The sequence below is a fragment of the Amphiura filiformis genome, chromosome 2, assembly GCF_039555335.1.
Source record: "Amphiura filiformis chromosome 2, Afil_fr2py, whole genome shotgun sequence".
Classification (NCBI taxonomy): Eukaryota; Metazoa; Echinodermata; class Ophiuroidea; order Amphilepidida; family Amphiuridae; genus Amphiura; species Amphiura filiformis.
The window spans coordinates 42,618,742-42,641,204 of NC_092629.1; the positions used below are offsets into that span (position 1 = coordinate 42,618,742).

General features: G+C 38.3%; 1 protein-coding gene across 1 annotated transcript in view; it reads left to right on the plus strand.

The window, feature by feature from the left end:
• Window positions 1-22,463, plus strand: part of LOC140146242 (puratrophin-1-like) — a 194,688-nt gene that overhangs the window by 69,743 nt on the left and 102,482 nt on the right. The window contains 1 exon segment of the mRNA XM_072168025.1: window positions 10,809-10,932. Coding sequence (XP_072024126.1) covers window positions 10,809-10,932 — 124 coding nt within the window.

Below are 22,463 nucleotides of genomic sequence, written 5' to 3' on the forward strand. Positions count from 1 at the left end.
AAGGATTTCAATACCTAGATATAAAGCCAAAATACAAGATGGCGTCCAAAATTACCGCCTAAGAAGTATTTAAGATGTGTTAATTGGCATTGCAGAAAGTTCAAAACTCATGATTTGTAAGCAAACTTATAATGCACATCATCCAAATTCACTACCATTATTACCATCATTATTTTACAATATTGATTCAGTAATTTTACCATGTGTACAATACACTAGTTACCATTATTTTCTATTTGCCTCCAAACTAGCTGAGCTCATGCCAAGATGACTTAAGCCTATGTTCACATCGGTATCCATGTGATGTAATGCAATCAAATGGTATACCTTAAACTTAATCAACTTGCACTGTGTCTCCTGCATTAATGTTCTGCAATGTTGGTTCGGTCTCCTCCTCATTGTCCCCAACTAGTACAGGTGCTGTGTTGCTGCAAGACTGACCTCAGCATTTGCTGCACATCAATGTACAGAAGAGTCTCAAGTTTCTTGCAGCTGCATGTCATGTTGCATCTTGTTTGCATCCACATGATACCATGTTGAGCAATGTGTCTGGTGCAACAGCACAAGTTGGGGGTAAACTCGCGAGCTCAAATGAAGAGCTAAGGTTACTGCGACCAATTGCCTGTTTGTATACAGTGTGGCGGTATTCATTCAATGAACCATTGCTAGCCCCATACATCTTCAGGATGAAGCTCTCCCCTGCTCTCTGTACCTCATCATGCATGCTGCTGGCATTTGTAAAGGTATCTAACAAGTCATATTAATGTTTCTTGTTCGGGGTTTGCTCTTTCCTCAACGATAAATGGCTGAGACTGTGTCACAGCCTGTAATAGCGTGAAGAGACATCAAAGCAGGTAAAAGCAGAATTGGGAAGCTGTGGGTGCAATACATCAGACAGGTGGCCCTTTAATATATTCGGCATTTCATTAGAGCTGAAAGAACAGGGAATTGGAAGCTCCACCTCTACTGCATAAGAGAGATGATGCCTCACTTCTACGCTGCAGGGCAGCTCCACTATGCCAAATCTACAAGGTTGTATTTACAACAGATGGAGTCTTTGGGGAAAAACATGCCCCCAGATGAGTACCAACTGTTCACAGACAAGAGATATTTCACCATCCGACGTCTAGATTTTTTCTGGGGTGGAAACTTCTCTGACCAAACCATTGAGCAGTTTTTTGTTGTGGACTTTGAAGACATCAGGGGGAATGACACATGGTCGCGGCATCATAGACAGTACATTAACCAAGTGAGTCCACGCACTTTCTCGATGTGCCCCAGATTATGATGCTTTAGAGCAGTTCACGGGTGTTCATACGGGAACATAGGGGATCGTAAAGTGTTTGTTGGTTGGTTGAAGGCACATCCCCCTTTGCTGGGTATGGACTGGGTCGTCTGGTACGTGTCAACTGGGACTGTAGCAGATTCATCCGCTAACTGTGATAGAGCGGTGGAAGTTGGCACGAAGTCAGCAATAGAAAAAAGCGGTACGAAGTTTACAAACATTGCCTTACGCCGAAATGACAAGGAGCAAAGGACAAGATGGTGCGAGTTAGGGGACAACAAGTAGAAGTGAATCCGACTCTATTATTTAATAGAATCACATGTGTACTGAACAACAGCTCTGAGATAGCGTCGTTTTTCACGCATCTGAACTAGGTCCTCAGCCACCTTCTCTCTTTGAAGATGACCTTATGCGTAAATCGCCAAAGAGTTCCCTGGGCCTTCTGTTGAAATCGTTCACTGAGCATTCCAAGCTGCCAGAGAATTGTCTCTTTGTAGTAGATGGTGGTTCCCTACTTCGACATGCCATTTGGCCACATCCCTCCACCTATGCAGGCATATGTCAGAATTACACATCACACATGCTAAAGCATTATGGAGCACACCGATTGTTGTATTTGATGGATATGGCACTTTTCTCACGGTTCAAGAATGGATGGGGAACAACCTAAGTCCAACTGACTGGGGATGGAGATCACAAGATGGAATTCTTGTTCCAGTAGAAACAGAACTCGCTATTGCACCAGACACATTGCTCAACATGATATCATGTGGATGCAAACAAGATGGCTGCAACAACATGACATGCAGCTGCAAGAAACTTGAGACTCTTCTGTACATTGATGTGCAGCAAATGCTGTGGTCAGTCTTGCAGCAACACAGCACCTGTACTAGTTGGAGACAATGAGGAGACTGAACTAGCATTAAAGAACATTAATGTCAAAAACACAGTGCAAGTTGATCAAGTTTAAGGTGTACCATTTGATTACATTACATCACGGGGATACCGATGTGAACATAGGCTTAAGCCATCTTGGTATGAGCTCAGCTCTTTTGGAGGCAAATAGAAAATAATGGTAACTATTGTATTGTACACATGATAAAAGCACTGAATCAATATTGTAAAATAATGATGGTAATAATGGTAGTGAATTTGGATGATGTGCATTACAAGGCTGCTTACAAATCATGAGTTTTGAACTTTCTCCAATGCCAATTAACACATCTTAAACACATGTCTGGTTGAAAACTAATTTTACTTACTAAAAAGGCGGCCATTTTGTCCACCATATTGGAATTTGGCTACTTAGGATCATTGAAACCTTTTGCAAATGTTTTTAAAACATTCCTTGTACCTCAAAATATATATTTAGATGCTTTGTTTGTGATTTTAACATGTCTGGGGGCAAAGTTATGATAAAAACTGAAAATGGCGGCCATTTTGGACGCCATCTTGGATTTTGGCTACTTAGGATTATTGAAACCTCTTGCAAATGTTTTTAAAACATTCCTTGTACCTCAAAACATATATTTAGATGCTTTGTTTGTGATTTTAACATGTCTGGGGGCAAAGTTATGATAAAAACTGAAAATGGCGGCCATTTTGGACGCCATCTTGGATTTTGAAGGAAGCACAAGGGGGATTTTCGGGGACTTTTGGAATTTGATTCTACACATGTTTCTGGACCTATCCTGAAAAAATCAGCTTGTTATGAGAAATTTTGGGGTTATAGCTAATACTATTGGCCTATAGAGCACAAGATGGGTTTTTATGCACATAAATTAGCCTATGCAAGTGGAAATACAAGTGACCCTCCGTCACTTGTTTAATTCCACTCACACCAAACAAATTTCTGCCAATTTTGACACATAATGCAGTTTCTGATTGGCTATAAATATCATGTTGATCACTTGCACCTGTAAGATTAATAGTATCTTTGCAAAGACCAGTATTGTATCAATCTATGATTGCAGACATACATAGGTGATGAGTGCAACCTACTTGTAGTGCAGGGTGATATATTCAAAAATTGTTTTAACCTATTACTATGGCAGTTAATCCTGTTACATCATCACTTTTACGGTGAATGTCATGGGAAAGATGTTAGCCAATCCAAAAGGGCTTGAGATGTTATGATTGGCATATGCTTTCTTTTGAGCAAGTGGAATCAAAAGCAGCATGGAATAGACTAGTGACCTCCCCCATAAAAATCTGGGGTGAGAGTATTGTGGGGACTGGGGAGTCATTCAAGTGATTGACTTGTTCTTTCAAATGGTAAAATGCTGAAGTTACAGTAGGCAATTTTTATGTTTTTAGAACCCCATGGGTTAAAATTATTGTTTTAACAAAAGTTTATTAGTCCTAACCTGATCGAGTCCTACTAAAGCCCAGGACTAAAGCTCACTGTTAAAACCACTGCACCTGCATGCATTACACGAAATGCGATGATGCAATCAGCCAAAGTAATATATTAGCCTACCCAGGGAATCACTGGCCAGGCCAGCATAACCCCCATGGTTACAGGTCAGTGATCTTCTGCGTGGCATGGGTGGGGTACGAGGTTTGAATCCCAATTTAGGTCTCCTTAAGGTGGTATTGGATGCATTTTCTAGAAATTAGGAAATGCTTTGAGCATGTTTTAAACAGATTAATTGAGTAGGGTAAAGTACACTGATCAATATGCCTTTCGTTTGGAGCAAATCGGACATACGGTTTCCATAATACATCAATTTATATGTTCTTTGTATCCTATTGTTTCTGTCAATAATCAATATAGTTAATGAGCTAAAAGGACTGCAAAGGTTCATTAATATGTAATTTTTGCCAATATTTTGCTAAAAATCAATGCATAAATGTTCAGGGTACTTTTATTTTGCATACTTTTGCCCTGAAACTGGTCAAAGTGTTTCTAATATGTTCTAATGTATTATATAGTGAAGCCGCCCTCTAATTTGCATAATTAATGAGCTAATTTGCATAAATGCTAATTAATTATGCAAATATGCAAATTAGGGGGCGGCTTCATTATATAATACATTAGAACACATTAGGAACACTTTGACCAAGTTTCAAGGCAAAAGTATGCAAAATAAAAGTTCAATTCTCTCAAGAGCTCACAAGTTTCTTTCAATCCAAGTTTCAAATGCAACTTCGTATCCAAGTTTCGCAATTCACCTGTATACAGTTCCAAATTTCGGATACAGTTCAAATCCAGTTTCGTATTCTCTGTGAAAGTTCAGATACAGTTTTGAAATTCACCTTTTCTTACGATTCCAAATGCAACTTTAAACTTAAGTTTCGAATATAGTTCAAGGTTGGACTATATTGTGAGCATGAGCATTCCTTGGTTGACTGAGTTGTAGTCAAACTTCAAGTCCAGTCCATCCAGGTTCCATTGTGGGCTAGTGTAGTGTAGTCATGTATTCCAAAATGAAGTAAATTGGGATTAACTGTGATGTGGTGATTGTTGTAAGATTATGTAAGGAGCAAGACAAAGTAAGGAGTAAGGATTATCACTAGGTATGATCTATGTTAACTGAGTAAAGTATGGTGGAGAAATAAAGCAGTAGTCATAAAAGGAACCTCTGAGTGTTGTCACCGTGTCCCTTTCCAGTTGGTCCATCACAAGCGCCTCAGTGCGCCGCCAGATTCGGCTCTGGCCGACCCACCCCTTAAACCAGTTGATAACCACGTATAACATCAGCACCAGCCGCTCGGTCCCGTTACAAGTGGGTCTCGGTCCCGTTACAAGCCGCTCGGTCCGGTTACAAGTACCCTGAACATTTATGCATGGATTTTTAGCAAAATATTGGCAAAAATTATATGTTAATGAGCTTCTCCAGTCATTTTAGATCATTAACTATATTGATTATTGATAAAAACAATAAGATATAAAGAAAATATAAATTGATATATTTGGAAAACCGTATGTCCGATCTGCTTCAAACAAAAGGCATATTGATAGGTGTGCTTTGCTCTACTCAATTAATCTGTTTAAAACATGTTTAGAGCACTTTTATAATGCCTCCAATACCACCTTAACCTTATACCAAACTGAAACTCACTAAAGCTCACTTTTGAAAAGCACTGTGCATGCATGGACTAAATGTGATGACGCAATCAGCCTAAGTCATATATGCCCATCAGGGAATCGCTAGCTGGGCCAGTGAACCCCCGACTACAGGTCGGTGATCTTCTGAGGGGTCTGAGGTTCGAGTCTTGGGGGTGCCAAGTGACTTCTTTGTTCATCTTCTCTCCTTTTTTGTTTCTTCTTTCCCTTCAGATAAAAAAAAAAAAACATGGGTTAGGTTAGGGTTGATGGTTTTTTTGAATGCAAAGAAATTTGAAGAAAAGTTTTGTGAGCTAACTGAGAACATGTGTATTAAGGTTATCAACCCCATGCAAATCACACCACATTAGAAATGTACATGAGATCAATGACATCAACAATTCTCGTTACAAATTATTGTGGTCTAGCTTTGAGGTGTTTTATTTTTTGGGAAATAATCATAAATAAGATTTATGACCATTTCCATTGTAACAATATCTGCCAGACTATAAAACCATTATAGATGAAAATCTACCATAAAACAATAGCCTATATAGAAACCAGCATGACCAAAAAATTAGATATTTTTAAATGTTTTTGCCATGGATTGGTCTCAATTTAGTTTTACAAAACAGTCCAGTTGGCCACAACCTGTGAGATTGATGGTTTACCATAACATTTTTTGTTTGTGTTTCAATCTTGGGGGCATAACATTATTTTATTTATAAGGCCAAGGAAAGTCGATTTTGAGTTTCCCGTCACCCGCCCTCACTTCATTTTCTGACCCTCACTTGAATTCATTATTGCGATTTTCCAAAAAATACCGATAAAAACTGGTTATATTTGCAAAAAAAATTATGAATATCCCTTTATATTTTGCTGTCAACCTTGCAGACTCTTTTTAATATACTTTTGAATCTCATTTGGGCTAAACATCCATCTTCAAGTGAGTGAGCGGCAAATAACAACACATTTTACATGCGTGTTGGTCATATAATGAAAGGCAGAAAAATAATGAAAAATGAATAATGAAAAAGTTACCTCACTTGTTTTCAGAAATTATGTGACGGGAAACTCAAAATTGACTGTTAGGGGCCTAATAGCCACAGTTGTAAACATCCATGTCAGGTTCTATATCTTCAGGGCAGCAAAGGTTGGAATCGGTGTGATACACATTCCTTGTAAAGGTCACTCAGGGTCAACAAGATTTGTCGGACACTGGATCCTGTGTGAAGTAATTATTATAAATGCAACGAAAAAAACGAAATCCTGTTTTACAGGCCCGTCCGATCTAGATTTTGCATTTTGGGAGACATTTTTTAAAAACTTGTACTTTTGACCGTTCAAGAATTAGCTGAAGAGCCACCTATTTCAGGATGTGTTAATATCAGTAGTATAGCTTTTGAGCTAATGAGCACCGTTGAACATTTTTTAATGAATTTGGCGCTAGGACATAAATTTAACTGACTTGATTGATGAGGAAAAAGGAATAATTTTGTTTTTGTTTTTTGAGGGACGAAGGAATACATTTTTTTGTTGTTCAATGTTACCCATTCCTCACACAAATATAACTTTCATCTGATATTCATGCCCCTGTGTAAATATTGATCTCTGCTGTTTAGGACAAATATATAAGCTTTTCTTATACATATCACAAGTTTTCAGCCTTCAATTCATCCTCAGGGTTCAGTCCTTGGACCATCAAAGTTCTTCCTGAATCCCTTGCTGTTTGTTTTTCTGTTTCCATGCTCCTGCTAGGAGTGACCTTTGAATTACGCATCCTGCTGCATCTAATTTTTCATCACAGAAAGTTCTGAGCAATAGTCAGTTGTATGTAATCTAGAATTTTGTCAATTAAAATTTTCAAAACTATAGACCCTATTGAATACTACATCATCATCAAAGACTACAAGCTTTCTCCAACTAATGCGATCTTGGGCGAGCGAAACAATTGTGTTTGGCTGCAGCATCCCTTCAGTATCTCCCAGGAGGTGCTGGACATACTGTAAGTACAGTGTCTTGTGGCCGTCCCGGTTTCCTCTTCCCATGTGGTGGAATATAAAGCGCATATTCTTTCACAGGCTCGCCATCTTCAAGACGCAGTATATGGCCGAGAAATTTGAGTTGATGAATCTTGACTCTGGCAACCAGTGGAGTGGTGTTGGTCAGGTTGTAGATGGTTTCATTTGGAATCCGATCCACACGCTTGATGTTTAACATGACTCTGTAGCAAGATGTTGCAAATGCATTGATCTTGGTAATTACCCATGACTCGCACCCATTACAGAAAGACAGTAACACACGTTGTCTGAAACAGCTTGATTTTTGTTTCGATTGGCAAGGACGGGCTTCTCCAAAGGCGTTCCAGTTTCCAGAAAGCTGCCCAGGCTTGTGCTTTTCTTCTTTTTTGGTCTCCAACACTAGAGCCCATCTTGGAACCCACTGCATCACTCATCCTCATTTAAATGAAATTCTGCCCTCCGTAAATTACCATTGGGCAATTAACATGATAATACAATAAAACGGGTGATAGGTACGGAATACGGATTGTTGTGGAATTGAACTAAAGACCGGTCCCTCTGTCACTTAGAACTTGACCAACATGTCCGCTATTTTAATTGTTATAAAGTTCCTATCGAGTTTATTCAATAGAGTCTATTACTGACCCATATCAAGGCTCATGGCTTACTTTTTTTAAATCCAGAAACTGTCAAAAAAAATTTGGGGGGGGTGGGCATGTTCACTACTGCTAAAGGCTTCAATTGAGGATGTCCCCTCCCCCTAAAAAATAATTGCCTTGTGCATCCTTTTAAGCCCAAAAAACAATGTGTTTTGGGACAAAATATTGAAAATAGGGTAGTGCATGCACATAGTCCATGCATATATCGTAAAATCCACTTTCATTTTGGGTTAAAATAGTCTAAAATTTAAATTTTTGGCGCTTTGCATGCAATTGTCCCAGTAAAACCTGTACAAAATATGCTCGTCCCCTAAATTTCAATGCTTTAGCTTCCACTAACAGGAAAAATGGATGGTCATCTATTTTTCATTGTTGGCTGTTTTATAGCGGAACTCCCTTTCAACCAAAATTTAAAGTAAAAAGGGGAAAATGTTGACCCAAACTAAAGGTTGCTGTAAAAGTAATTACTTAAAATGACAGTGATTAGAAAGGTGTTGTGTTTATGAAACTAGGAAATTTGGACAATGTCAAAGTCTTCCTGAATTGTGTTGAAATTGCTCTGCACTTTTTTACCTGAATTTGAGCACGTTGACAAATTTTATCATGGACTTGTTCTGCAATAAATTGGGACTTTATAGTTTGGCCAATAGTAGTCTATAATTGAATCAGGTTGCAGCTTTTGTGTTGATAGAAAAGTGCATAAACATATTACACGTATTGTTTTGCAAGCAGGAGCATATCCAAGGGGGCAGCTGTCCTTGTGACATATCTTCCCCTTCCTATCTGTTGAGATGCTGGCCCCTTTCTGAAAAAATCCTGGTTAAGCTACTGATTGCAAGCATTTGTGTATCATTTTTACAGTCTGGTCCGACTGCCTGATCAGGAAATACTGCCGAGTCAGGCAGCATGTTGCCGAGTCAGGCAATACAGCTAGCTTTGGTATCCCTTCCGAATTTGACAGACTAAGGATTAAATTGTTCATGGTGAATTTTATAAAAGATCGGTGGAAATTTTTACTTTGACACACATGAGCTACATGTAAGTTGACAATTTTATACCGGGTGAAAAAAAATTCCACCGGGAGGAACATAATTTAAATAACAAAACAATTTCTAACGGTTTTTTTTTAATTTGATTTAAATATGCAAATTTACTTTATTTTAACTAAAATTGATGACAAAATACTACTAATTGTACATCCATTGATAATCTATATAATAATACGCATCGTCTGTGTGTCTGTGTTTCTGTGTGTCTGTCTGTCTGTCCGCCTATTTTCTCGGAGCCTGGGGGTCGCACGTTCCTCAAACTTGGTGGGTGGGTGCAGCTTGACCCCACACAGAACAAGTTTGTATTGGTTAGTGGGTCAAGGTCACCCAAGGTCATCCAGGGGTCAAATTAGTAAAAACTGTTTTTCTCGGAGACTGGGGTCATACGTTCCTCAAACTTGACGGGTGGTGCGTCTTGACCCGGGACAGAACAAGTTTATATTGGTTAGTGGGTCAAGGTCACCAGAGGTCATCTAGGGGTCAAATTAGTAAAAACTGTCATATGGGCATGCAACTTGATGGGTAGGTGCATCTTGACCTAAGATGGAACAAGTTTGTATTGGTTAGTGGGTCAAGGTCACCCAGGGGTCATCTGAGGTCAAATTAGTAAAACTGTTTTCCGCCTATTTTCTCGGAGATTAGGGGTCGCACATTCCTCAAACTTGGTGGGTGGGTGCATCTGGACCTCAGACAGAACAAGTTTGTTTCAGTTAGTGGACCAAGATCACCTGAGGTCATCCAGGGGTCATCTGGGCATGAAACTTGGTGGGTACAATCAACTTTTAGAGTCAAATTTTTGGCCGGTCATTTTGGGGTCATCCGGGGTCACCTAGGGGTCATCTGAGGTCAAATTAGTAGAAAATGTTGTATGGGCATGGAACTTGGTGGGTACAGTCAACTTTTAGAGTCAAATTTTTGGACGGTCATTTTGGGGTCATCCAAGGTCAAATTACTAAAAACTGTCTTATGGGCATGAAACGTGGTGGGTACAGTCAACATTTAGAGCCAAATTTTGGAAGGTCATTTCAAGGTCACAAGGGGTCATGTGAGGTCAAATTAGTAAAAACTGTCCTATGGGCATAAAACATGGTGAGTACAGTCACCATCAGCCAGGTAATCGCGACAGCCGAGAACCGCCAAATACAGGTAACCGCCTAGTTTTATATATTTTACCTACTTCTTTACTCTAAACCAAGAAATAACGGTATATTAAAAGATGCTCTATTTCAAATAGAGCATTGCATTGTGGGATACCATGCTGCCTGACTCGGCAACATGCTGCCTAACTCGGCAGTATTTCCTGATCAGGCAGTCGGACAGGACTGTTCTAGCAGGTAACAAGGGATGATGGTATTGCCCAATAATTTTATTTGTAAAAAAGAAGTCTATTTCATCTGCTCAATATTAAAATGCAATAACTATTTAACCTTACGAACTCAATTTACAGCAAATGGTCTATCAACTATTAATTACCCATTACATATCTAACATTGACTTATAAATAAGATTGACAATATTGCAAAATATTGTACTAAAAATCCTCTGTCATTCATGTGTTACCATAGCAACTGGTGTCAACGTCTTTTCCCAATGTTTTTTCCTGCCATACCATGAAATCCATTTTGTCAGCAGGAGGGCCAAAATTTACCTCATTACCGATTTTTTTTTCTACAAGTGGTTTGAGTTTCAGACGAAACATGTGATGTCACTCATAGGTAACCGTGGTAACCCTTGTATTTGATACAGGTTCAAGAGACAGCCGAGATGCTGCGATTTTGGAGATCAATGCAGAGAGCCATGTTTGGACGGAGCCACAGTATAGCCTGCAGGATCTTAGTAATGTATTAGGATACCTACACTTCATACCAAGGTAAGCTTATACTGTGATCTGCTGTCAAACAATGGTAGCAAGATTTTGGCCATATTCAAAATTTTTATTATGTGTTATTTTATAAACTTTCCTGAAATTGCCATGAAAATCGAATCATTTGAGTCTTGTGATATGAAGGTTTACATAAGTGTGTATAAAGCCCCCCACACTTTTGTCAGTTGGGACAAACTTTCCCCTTGGGGAAACTGAAAATTTGGTAAAAGCAGATAGTCGAGGAAAGTGATTGATTGGCCAAACTAGGAAACTGGTCTTTTGTTTGAAGTTGGTAACAAAATCTTAAAAATAAGTTTTAATTTACGAAATAAGACTATGGCTATATATAAAAGTCAAATTTTAAGGATTGGAAAGGCTACATGTAAAATCCAGGGCAAGGGGGGTTGTGGTTACAAAACTTCTCACAGGGAGCAGTTATCCCCCCTGGCTACACCACTGCCTTTAGACCCATTTGTCACTGTTTGTTAATGTTGGATTCGCATGATATATAGAGGGGCAAGTTAAGCCTAAAGGTCCGTTCATACTACCACTGCATTTGCGATGCGATGATTTGCGATGCGGTGCGTTGCCACACTGCATCGGACTGCAAACTACTGCATTCGATATCGCAATAAAGTTAAATACATTTTTACTTGGAAATGCGACGAGTTGCGTCAAGTTGCGGAAAAAAGTAATCGATATATCGGCATCGCAAAGCAACGCATCACAAATGCGGTGGTAGTATGAACAGACCTTAAATCCTATATTTATCTCATTAGTTTCATCAAATTCCATGACATCGATGAGGCAGTTATTGAAGGGGTGCAAGAAAATGCCGTTTTGTTAAATTTGCTTGCATGTATTTTGATATGATGGAAATAAATAAAATATGTATGTATGTAATAGTATGAAAAATAGAATGATAATGTTCTTGATAACTGGAAGAATTTTCCTTTTCAAGTTATACCTTTTTCTTTACTTTACCTTTACTTCTCCTGCCTGGATATTTGACCCTGGTTATACAGCAAAACAATTCAGCTATTCCAGATGAAATGGAAGCCATGACCATAATCTTTTACACAGTGAGTGTGAATTTCAAGTGGGGGTTACCCAGGGGGGGGGGGGGGGTTACCTGAATGGATGACTCCATTTGAAATCTACACCTCCTGTGTGTGAAATTAAGATCATGTCTTCCATAGGGGGTGTATTGATTTCAACTGGAATACCTGTGTCCCCAAAAGTGGACCAAAATAACATGACTTTCAAAGTTTCTCCAAAGTTAGGAGCAGTTTTGGTATCAAATAATCTTGATCTTGGGAGCAGACCCGTAACCAGGATTTATTTGGAGAGGGGTCTGATTTTGAAAAAGTGGACCTTTTTTCAAAATTTGGACCTTTTGGACAGGGGGGACGGATTTTGAAAAAGTGGATTTTTTTTCCAAATTGGACCTTTTTTGACCAATAAGGCATAAAAAACCCCAATTTTTTCGCTCCCTACGCTCGTAAATGGGTTCCACCCCCATGGTTACGGGCCTGCTTGGGAGTAGGCTAATATAGCATTGACTATTTCGAGGGGTCAGAGCCAAAAGGCCCTAAGTGCATTTTTGGCCAAAATGAGATTTTGGTACCAAATTAATCCTTACAACACTGAGCACCTTAGGATTGTATATTACTAGCCATAATGAAGCTATACAGCTACAGAAACTGTTATCAGCAAAAATGTAAAACCCTAAGTACAACACTAATGCATGAATGTGTGAGAGCCAGACGACCCTAAGTACAAAAAAGCCTGTATCATTGAATGATGTTTTTGTAAAGGGCCTTTTGGCTCTGACCCCTCGATTTGTATGTTTATTATTTGGGTTTGTATGGGCCTGCAAGATGGGACTTGGCTCAAGTTTTCACCGTTATCCCCATGGATGTGTTTGTTTGTTTGTTTATTTTTACATTGTTCAGATTAGACTACCTGTTTGTATCAAATCTGACATGCTATCATACCAATAAAACAGTCTTCCTTCCTCGAGGTGTGGTGAAGATGAGGGAAAATGACCCATCTTTCGACTTCAATCAACTTAGGGTCATTTGCTAAACATGCTAAACGCCATACCCTATGGTGGCGCCAGGGTAAAGTGAAGTTAGGGGTGGCGATAGATGGCAAAATTAATCTGGGGTTGGCAAAGCACCCTGAAGCTATTGGCTTTTAACCACGTTAAAATACCACTTCTTTCAAGCTATGCCGCTGAATTGTATACTATCAGATAAAGGAACAAGTTAGCACTACTTTCGTGCTCCGACACTGTTAGTATACTATCAGAGAAAGAGTGTATGCAGAGCTTACCAGATCTGTGAGGGCCATAGACTGGGCATGCTGATACATTCGGTCCAGCTCTTCAGGCTTAACAAGCGATATGCGCTCCCCCATTACTAGTAGTCAGTGGGGGCCATAGACTGCAGCTACATGTTTAATAACATGAATAGTTTAGGGGAAAATTACCTGAATGGCACAAATCTGGCAACTGATCAGGAAATCTCAAACGCACAATGCATTGCACATTATTCGCCTATAATTGCACGGTTCCGCCATATGCGGGGAGAGCCTCGAACTGGCAATAAACATGAAAGGAAGTATTACGTAACTTTACGCAATGTTATATGACTGGTTCAATTCCCATTCATGCATGCTGCCAAATCGAGGCTCCCCTCGCATATGGTGGAACCGTGCAATGGGTGAATAGGCTTATTCAATTCAAATTTCTAGCCTAAAATCAACCTATTGTGTTTTTTTATCATTTTTTACAGCAAATGAATGGTGAAAACTATAAATGATGACCTTTATCAATTAAATTTGAGAAACTTAATTGTTTAACCCTAACCATTACACACACTACAAATTACTACAGTGCTAAGCCAAATTCACATGCATGCATGCATCCCACGTCAATGATGCAATAATTTTAAGTCATATATACGCATGCGCTTTCATTGGCCAGGCCAGCAAAACACATGTGGCTACTGGTCGCTGACTTAGCGCTTGGCATGTGAGGGTTCTAGGGTTTGAATCTTGACCAAGACACACAACTTCTTTGTTCACATTCCCTCTTTATTCCTTCCTTCTTCACCAATGCACTTCAATTAAGAGTTAGGGTTATAAAATAATATGCATGTTTTCAAACACAAAAATTGAAGAGAGCAAAAAGGGTGGAGAAACTCTTGATTGGTTTGTTTACATTTCATCCATTTTGGTCATCATAATTACATAATTAGCCGCCTAATACCATCTTTGCTACTTGTTATTCAATGTTAAGACTATGTTGATTGAACTGTGTGAACTTGAATTAGGCAATTCCTGTCAAATATAGGTCTAATAGTGGACGCCCAACATCATAAAACTTTGCTAGCAACAATGGAGCATTAAAATCAAATGAAAAATAAACATATGAATATTTATTCCCAAAAGTGTCTGCAGCAAACAGCAAAATTTGAGTTAAAACCAAAATTAGAAACGGTTTAATTTTGATGGTTTGATACCAGAGGTTGATTTGGAGGGGATTTTTTATGGATGAATAATAACTTTGTGTAACATTTTAAGGCATGAAAATTGAAATTTTGAAAAAATGAGATTTTGAAAAAAAACCAACATGTAGTATATATTAAATAACCACAATGCAATTCTTCTATTTTCTGATTTTCTATTCAGTGCAACATGAGTCCATAGTTAAAAAGTAAACAGCGCTCATCCAGATCTTGCAATTGATGTATTTTGTCATATTGACCCATTATAATTGCAGTGAATAGCAAATCAGTATAGGGAAGAAATGCATTGTGGGAAGATTAAGATAATTGTCTTCTGGTGACACCCCAAGTACCAGTTTCAAACCCAGGGGTGGTTCATGGTACAATGCATTCTGGGGTTGCATTCCATCAACATCAAGTTTGATAGGCCTACTGTTAATACAAAATTAGATACATGTACTTACGAAAGATTAAGAGGAAATATGCCCCATAGACAACAGTTATGCTTTGTCACCATGATCCAACAACACAAGTGACAAATTTTATATCTGTGTAAGAGATGGATGACAGAACCCCCCTGGCATGGCTAATTTCATTTTTGTACAGCCCTTGGGGTTGATAGTGGCTGCTCGGAGAAGATATCTTACTCATCCCATAATGCATTTCTCCCATATTAATTTTCTGTACTGATTTTTTTCTAGTGCAACATGGGTTGATACCCGGGGGGCGGGGTCGATAGTAACGAAATGTACCTCAGCGAATAGAGCCGATCCTGATCTTACAAAATATTTTTATTTCTTGCCTATCGGCCCATGTTTAGACAAATTCTCAAAATGAATACAAAGAGGAGCTGTACAAAGTAATGGGAGTGTCATTTGATGAAATGAGGTGATGTATCATGTTGCAAAGGATTCTGGGAAGGGTAAGATATTTTTTATGGTGTCTGCTTCATTTATCATATCCTTCCCTTATAAATAGATTTAGTTCAGATTTGTTTGAATTTCTGCAAAATATAACTCATTGTGACATTTCACTGAAGCATTTAATGATATGTGGACAAAATTGTTTCGAATTGGAGCAAGATTTGAAAAAATTTAATCCAACTTTAGCCAAAGTGTCATTTTCATTTTGCAAGGATTGCAGTAGTGGCAGTGGATTTGATTCTCTGTGATGATGCAACAGGCAGGGAATATATACTTACGGGATGGTATCACACTGGATTTCTGGTATTCAAATAATGTTATTGCCAATCACTTTGATGTACTAACTCTTAGGTGGGATGTTTTGACTCCAAACAATCTGTAAAGCGACCTCGTTGTGCGGAAACCTCACCGGCATCCGTCCTCCAAGAAGGTGAACGACCCCGGTGATAACCTACTAAAATAGCATCATTGTTTGCCGAGATGCTCCGAAGGGGAGGGAGTCCTTACTATTTATCTTGCAAGGAGGCGGATGGTGACCCCATGGCGGCGACACACTCAACCGTGATTAGCATGACACCAGTAGTGAAGTTGAGATCAGCTGATTTGGTTTCACTGTGCCTGGCAGATGACTGGCGGACGAAAGATGTATTGCTTCTCGCTGAAATGGATGTTGCCAACTACATTGTGGTAACTTACGAGGAAAGTGTGTTTTTGGAAAGCATTTCTCTGACGACTAAACGCAAGTCTTGTGATTTTGTGGATAAGGAAACTGAAGTTGCTGATGATGATGAAGAAGCTCCTGGTGTACCAAAGTCTACCTGTATGACCGCAGTTGTGTGTAATAGTGAGCAAATGCACATTTGTGATACAATATGTAGTAAGGTTATGAATGGAGGTGACAATGATGATGATACCTGTGATTCAACATCATTGTCCTCATCTATTATTCTTAGAGAGGAGATGAATGATGGTGCTAATGCTGATGATGATGATGTTGATGATGACGATGATGACGACGACGGCAATGAAGAAACTTGTAATTCAACATCATTGTCCTCGTCCGTTGTTCTTAGAAAGGAGATGGACGGGACTTTTAATTTTGATTCCATGAGTCATGCCAATCAGATGGGTAATTCCGGTAATGATGAAGAAGACCATATAGACTCTACATCCACATCCTCAACATCATTGCCCTCATCTTTTGTTCAAAGAGAGGTGGTAGTGCCTCACGGTGATTCTATGAGCCATGTGAGTCAGATGGATAATTTTGGTAAGGACAAAGAAGAACATGTAAATTCTACATCCACATCATCATCCTCCTTCTCTTCCTCCTCTTCCTCCTCTTCCTCTGTTCAAAGAGGACTACCAAAGAAACCTCATAATTACACCAGTGTGGATGAGAACACACTTGATGATGATGCAGCTGATAGTAGTAGAGATATTACTTCCACAAATTCTGAAATTTTTAAAACATCCATTATTTTTGATGGTCTTCGAAGAATACCTTGCAATTTGCGGAATGATGATGATACAATTGATAATATACAGAGTGGAAGTAATACTTCTTTAACATCGCAAAGTTATACTTATGTTCAGTGTGGAATCAAGAAAGATATGCCGAGGAATATGGTTCGGAATGATATTGATCTTGTAAAGTTGACAACACGAAGGAATATTGTTCGGAATAATATTGATTTTGTAAAGTTGACGACATCGCCACTTTGTTGTGGTACTTCAATAGGGATACAAGGAACATCATATGTTGATACAGATAAAACTTGCCAAATTAATGCAGCAAGTGCTTCAAAATGTTCAAATCATCAGACTTTTGTGCAATCAAAGAATAACATAACAAATTGTAGAACTACCTGTTCTTACGTCAGTTCTATTGAGACAACTCTGAGTATGTCAACCCATCGGAGTACCTGCAACCATTCCACATCCTCCTTAACAAATTCTGATCATTGTATCTTGCTGCAAATACCATCTCAATTAGTTCACCACCATACTTTGAATAGGATATCTCTGGATCTTCATCTTTTGAGCATCTGTGATGGCGGTTTATCAAAAATGTGTCATTGCGAAGGATGTTGTGGAATTAAGTGGAATTACATTGCCAATAACTGCAAAGATCAAAAGTAAGTGCAATAGGTAGGCCTACTATTTTTAAATGTTCTGGAAAGATAAATTACAGGTTTATTTTTAGGTACTTTTTAGTTATTTTGATAAAAGCTTAAAATTAACTAAACAGTGAATTGCTGTTAACAAAATCACATTCACCAAAACTCCGATGTGAGCATTTTTGGAATAAGCATAAATAATGTGCAATTCCAGTTGAAATCCATACATTGGAAGAAATAACCTTAATCTCCCACATTGGAAGACATAGACCCAGTCCACACTAGTATATTTTCGTCATCGTGTCGTAATTACCCGATTATGACACGATTATGATACATGAATGATGAGAGCGTCCACACGGTCATCGTGTCATAATAAATTCACGCTACGGTGATTACGAAGCCCATTGAGTATACATAAATACAACGACAAAATGCGTACACACAGGTAATTTTCATCATTAATTACGACACGATCATGCTAGAAACTGGCCTAATGATGGAAATTTCATCATTCGCGAATGATGACACGATTGTAGTGTGCGGACGACATTGAGCGGACACACGGTACTAATATTATAATACGATTTTGACACGATCGTAATCGACGGGAAAAAATACACTCGTGTGGACCGGCCTTAACCTTAATCTCCCACATTGGAAGTGTGAAATTCAAATGGAGCCACCCTTTCAGGTAACCCATTTGAAATTCACACTCCCTGTGTGGAAGATTAAGGGTATACCTTCCATAGGGGGTGTAGGGATTTCAAATGGAATATCCCGTCATTGGCAACTGTGGGCTGAAAAATGGACAACAAATCGGAAAAATACAATAGATTTAATAAAAGGCACATAACCAGCTCCAAGCAGCATTGCCTTCCACATAACGCCTCACACAGTAGCGGCGACAGGGGGGGGGGCATGGGGGGGGGCAAATGCCCCCAGTCAGAACTCTTGCCCCCTTGCAGTAAAAACTCAAAATTGCAAAAATTTACACTTTTTGAGGCAATTTTGTCCAAAATAGGTTGATTTTGCCCCATGAAATAGAGGCCGTCAGCATGACGTCATATGCCGCCATCTTGTGGGTACACGCTGTGATGGTCGTTCGATCTCCATGCGTGAGCAGCAAAATCACCGCGTTGATGCGCGATAACAGCTGCGTGGCAAGCTGCGCCCTGCGCGTAGTGTCTGATGCATGAACACACAGATCATTTGTACCCACAAGATGGCGAAAGGCTGACGGCCTCTATTCATTCTGCTACCCCCTTATGCCCACCCCAAAAAAAAAAAATTCCTGGCACCGCCACTGGTCTCATAATGATTACTGTATTAATGCTATGTTTTACAATGATTCAGGTAATTCAGTGCACAAGGTACAATGTATGTTTGTAAACATATACAGTAATCACGTTTTATTCATCATAAAGCCCTAGTGAAGTTGAATATAGTATGGTAATGTCAAAAAGATGATTATTAAAATGAAAATATTACTATGTTTTGTTTGAGGGGGTATGTGAGGTAATTGTCAGCAATGTTAATGGCACCCTGTAGGAACTCAAATCTAGGTTAATATGAAAACACCATCAGCAAACATCAGCATAACATTAAAGGCAAGGGTTTCCTGAACTTTTGAGTTTTAGCTGCAGTATACTTCTTCACATAAGGCTTACAAAATTGTTACGTTGCCCTCGAATGGGAAAAATGGAAAAGTTGGGTTGGTCGGTCGATTATCTTTTCTTTTTTTAAAATCTTTTTTTAATCCTTCATTTTTTTTAAATCCTCACTAAATATTAAATAATGCTTCTTCAATGAGGGACATTAGTCAATTTTTACTACTGGATACTTGTTAGATAATCAATTTAAGACTAGTCTTTCAATAAAATATTTATTTGAAGTGAAAAACATTTTTTGAAGAATCTGTAAAAATTGTCATTAAAAAAATTTGTGACCCTGATTTTTCAGGATTTAGGGTCGGTCGCTTGAGGGCAACACAACAATTCTTTTTTGGCCTAATGTTATCAATTTTTAATACATAAATTAAAGGAAGCCAATAATATTAGTTATTAGGTGAAGCGGAGGTATGGTACGGGAAATTATCGTGCGCGAAGTGTCATACTGGGTGAAGCCGAAGGCTGAACCAAGTATGACACTGAGCGCATCGATATTTCCCATCTCTACCGACGCTGAACCTAATAACTAATTTATCATACCACTAAGTCATTCTAAATATTGAAATAATTACGTTTTTAAACATTTTAATTGCTGCTAAAATAGGAAAAACATTACAAAAAATAGATGACTGTTCGCGTATTACAGATTGCGTGCATTTTACGCGCGCCCGGTTTACGCTGAATCGCCTTTTTATACGGCGTACCTCGCCGTACACGCAGCGTATCGGGCTTTATGAAACACGCTCTCACTGACTAGATATAAAGCGTAAAATACGCACTCACTGACTAGATACGAAAATATATCAGGTTAGCGGTGTTCTTTGATGTTTCCCTTAGTGGTATGATAATAGCATTTATATTGCCATTAAGGCTTGAGTTAAGGCCAATAATAATATTAAAACAAAAGTTTGGGGGTTTTGCCCAGGGTTTTGCCACTCCAGGGAAAAATCATGCACATGGGGCAGAATAGATACTACACCATTCCTATTGTGTGTCAGCTTTATTTGCCTCAATATTTGAGTGCACAGCACTAGGTCATGCTCCCAGTGACATAGCTAGGGGAAAGGGGGCATGTACCCTGGTTTAAAAAAAAATTGACCCCCTACCCCCCTCCACTTTTCAGGTTCTCAAGCACTCTGGGCAAAAAAAATTGGGTTCAACAACTAACAATTCCAGTCGGCAAAAAATATTTGTACATGTTTTTGACGCCATTCTGTATCCTTGCCTCGGGTGCCACAACCCCTTGCACTGCAGCCACTGTGCATGCTCCACTCCAACCGGCTACTTTAAAAAAAAGCCACATTTTTGGACCGGGCCAGCATGAGCTGGCCCAGTACGTATTATTCTGAATTAAAAAATTGTTGTTTCTAGAATATGAATAAGATAGAATTCGTAAAGAAAACGGGTGGACCTAGAGCAAGTTGTTTTGATAATGTTTAAACGTGTAAACATTAAAGTTGTCTGTGAAGGAAATTTTTGTGTTGAAACAATGATGAAAAATTAACAGGTTGTTTAATTTTTTTAGGAATGAAATTAAACGTTGTTAAATTATTACAAGTCAGTCGCTCTGAGGTTACAGCATTCACCTTGAGTACTCTTTCATGTGTAGTTTCACTTGGGCTTACCAAGTTAAAAGAGACTGCCATAGTCAAAGGTCACCATGGTCGAGGTCGGGACACGCTATTAGTATTACATGTACTACCCCCACTGGGTTTAACTTGCAGCTAGCATAGCAGTATGAGACTGTGAGTGAACCTGATAGATAGTGAGGGTCTAGTCTCCTTCACTATTTATACCATCGGACTACAAACTATCTTTGCATAAATTGTACACCCGTGCACTAGTAAAAATTCCCTTTAAAAGGGAAAGCCAGCCTCAATGTAGAAGAGGTCTTGTAATTAGTTTGGGTCACCGTAAAAGGCATTTTTAGGATCACGCTTACATCCAATTTACATGACAGTCCTCCAAACCATCAATAATGAGAACATGCACACCGAAACAGCATGTTTCATTCATTACTCAAATTGTTTCGTCTTTTTGTCTTTTCTGCTTTTTACCTATGCCTATTATTAATATTAAGAAATACATTGCAGTTTTTAGTTTATTCGCTATATAAACTCACCTTACATGGACATTTTATATTTTATATTAATTCGCAATGTATAGTTTAATATATATATACTAGATAGTGTCAAGCACATGAAGGACTGATTACTCACTACCATGACTACAAATATTAAATACAATCTTCACTTTTAGACTGTATTTTTCTGATTGTTTTGATTGTTAGTCCGAAACTCCTGCGAAGCTATGGACATGGCATCTTACCTACACCGTTTAATAATAATCTACATCGTGTGTTTTCTCTTCAATCATTTTCATCATGTTGAATGTAATTTTATGAAGTGTCATTTTATTTATAATTAATAAATTAAGACAATAATGTGTTTATTTTCTATAAGTGCATGTCAAATGGGTACATTGTTCAATACTATACTAGGCCTACATTTATAAATTATGCCCATATTATAGGACCTAAAACTTTTATCCATAAAAGCGATACAGGATAGCATAGATAATTAGTTGAACAATACTTGTAATTGTATATTCTAATTTCAAAACAATAACATCAACTGACCGCAGGTAATTGCGCAACTTGCAGAATATTAAAGGAAGATTACCGATATGTTTGCAGAATGATTTCTTTAATTTATCATCAATTACACGTACATCATTATATTTTATGTCCCAAATATAATTTCAGACCATCTCTTGCCATCAAATACTATCAAAGAAAGGAATATATCAAAAGCATTACTCATACTTCACATGGAATCAATACTGTCCCGGTCCATCCCTTTTTAAAGGGATTTTTATTTTAACATATGGAATTCTAAAATTATTTACAATTTTAATTTTAAATCATATTCATCATCCATATGCGGACCCCAGGTGGGATTTTGGTACTGCAGTAGACTTTAAAATGTTACCACAATTTTGGTTTGCTTCAGGTAACTCTACTAATTAAATCATAAAACATCAGATTAACCAATGTACATAATATAATGTTGGTTTTGGCATTCATTATTTTGCAGACGTTCAAATTATTTCTTGTATAATACAATTTGTTTGAATTAGGTAAATGTCAGTATGTCTATTGTCTCAAGTTTAAACTACAGTGGTCCCGGTCTTGTTACAAACCACAGTTAATTTCAACTTTTTAAAAATTTCAAGTTAATATGAAAGTTCTAAATATATATATTGTAACAAATGTTCAAGGAACATTTATTTTGTAGACTTTCGTGAAACTTG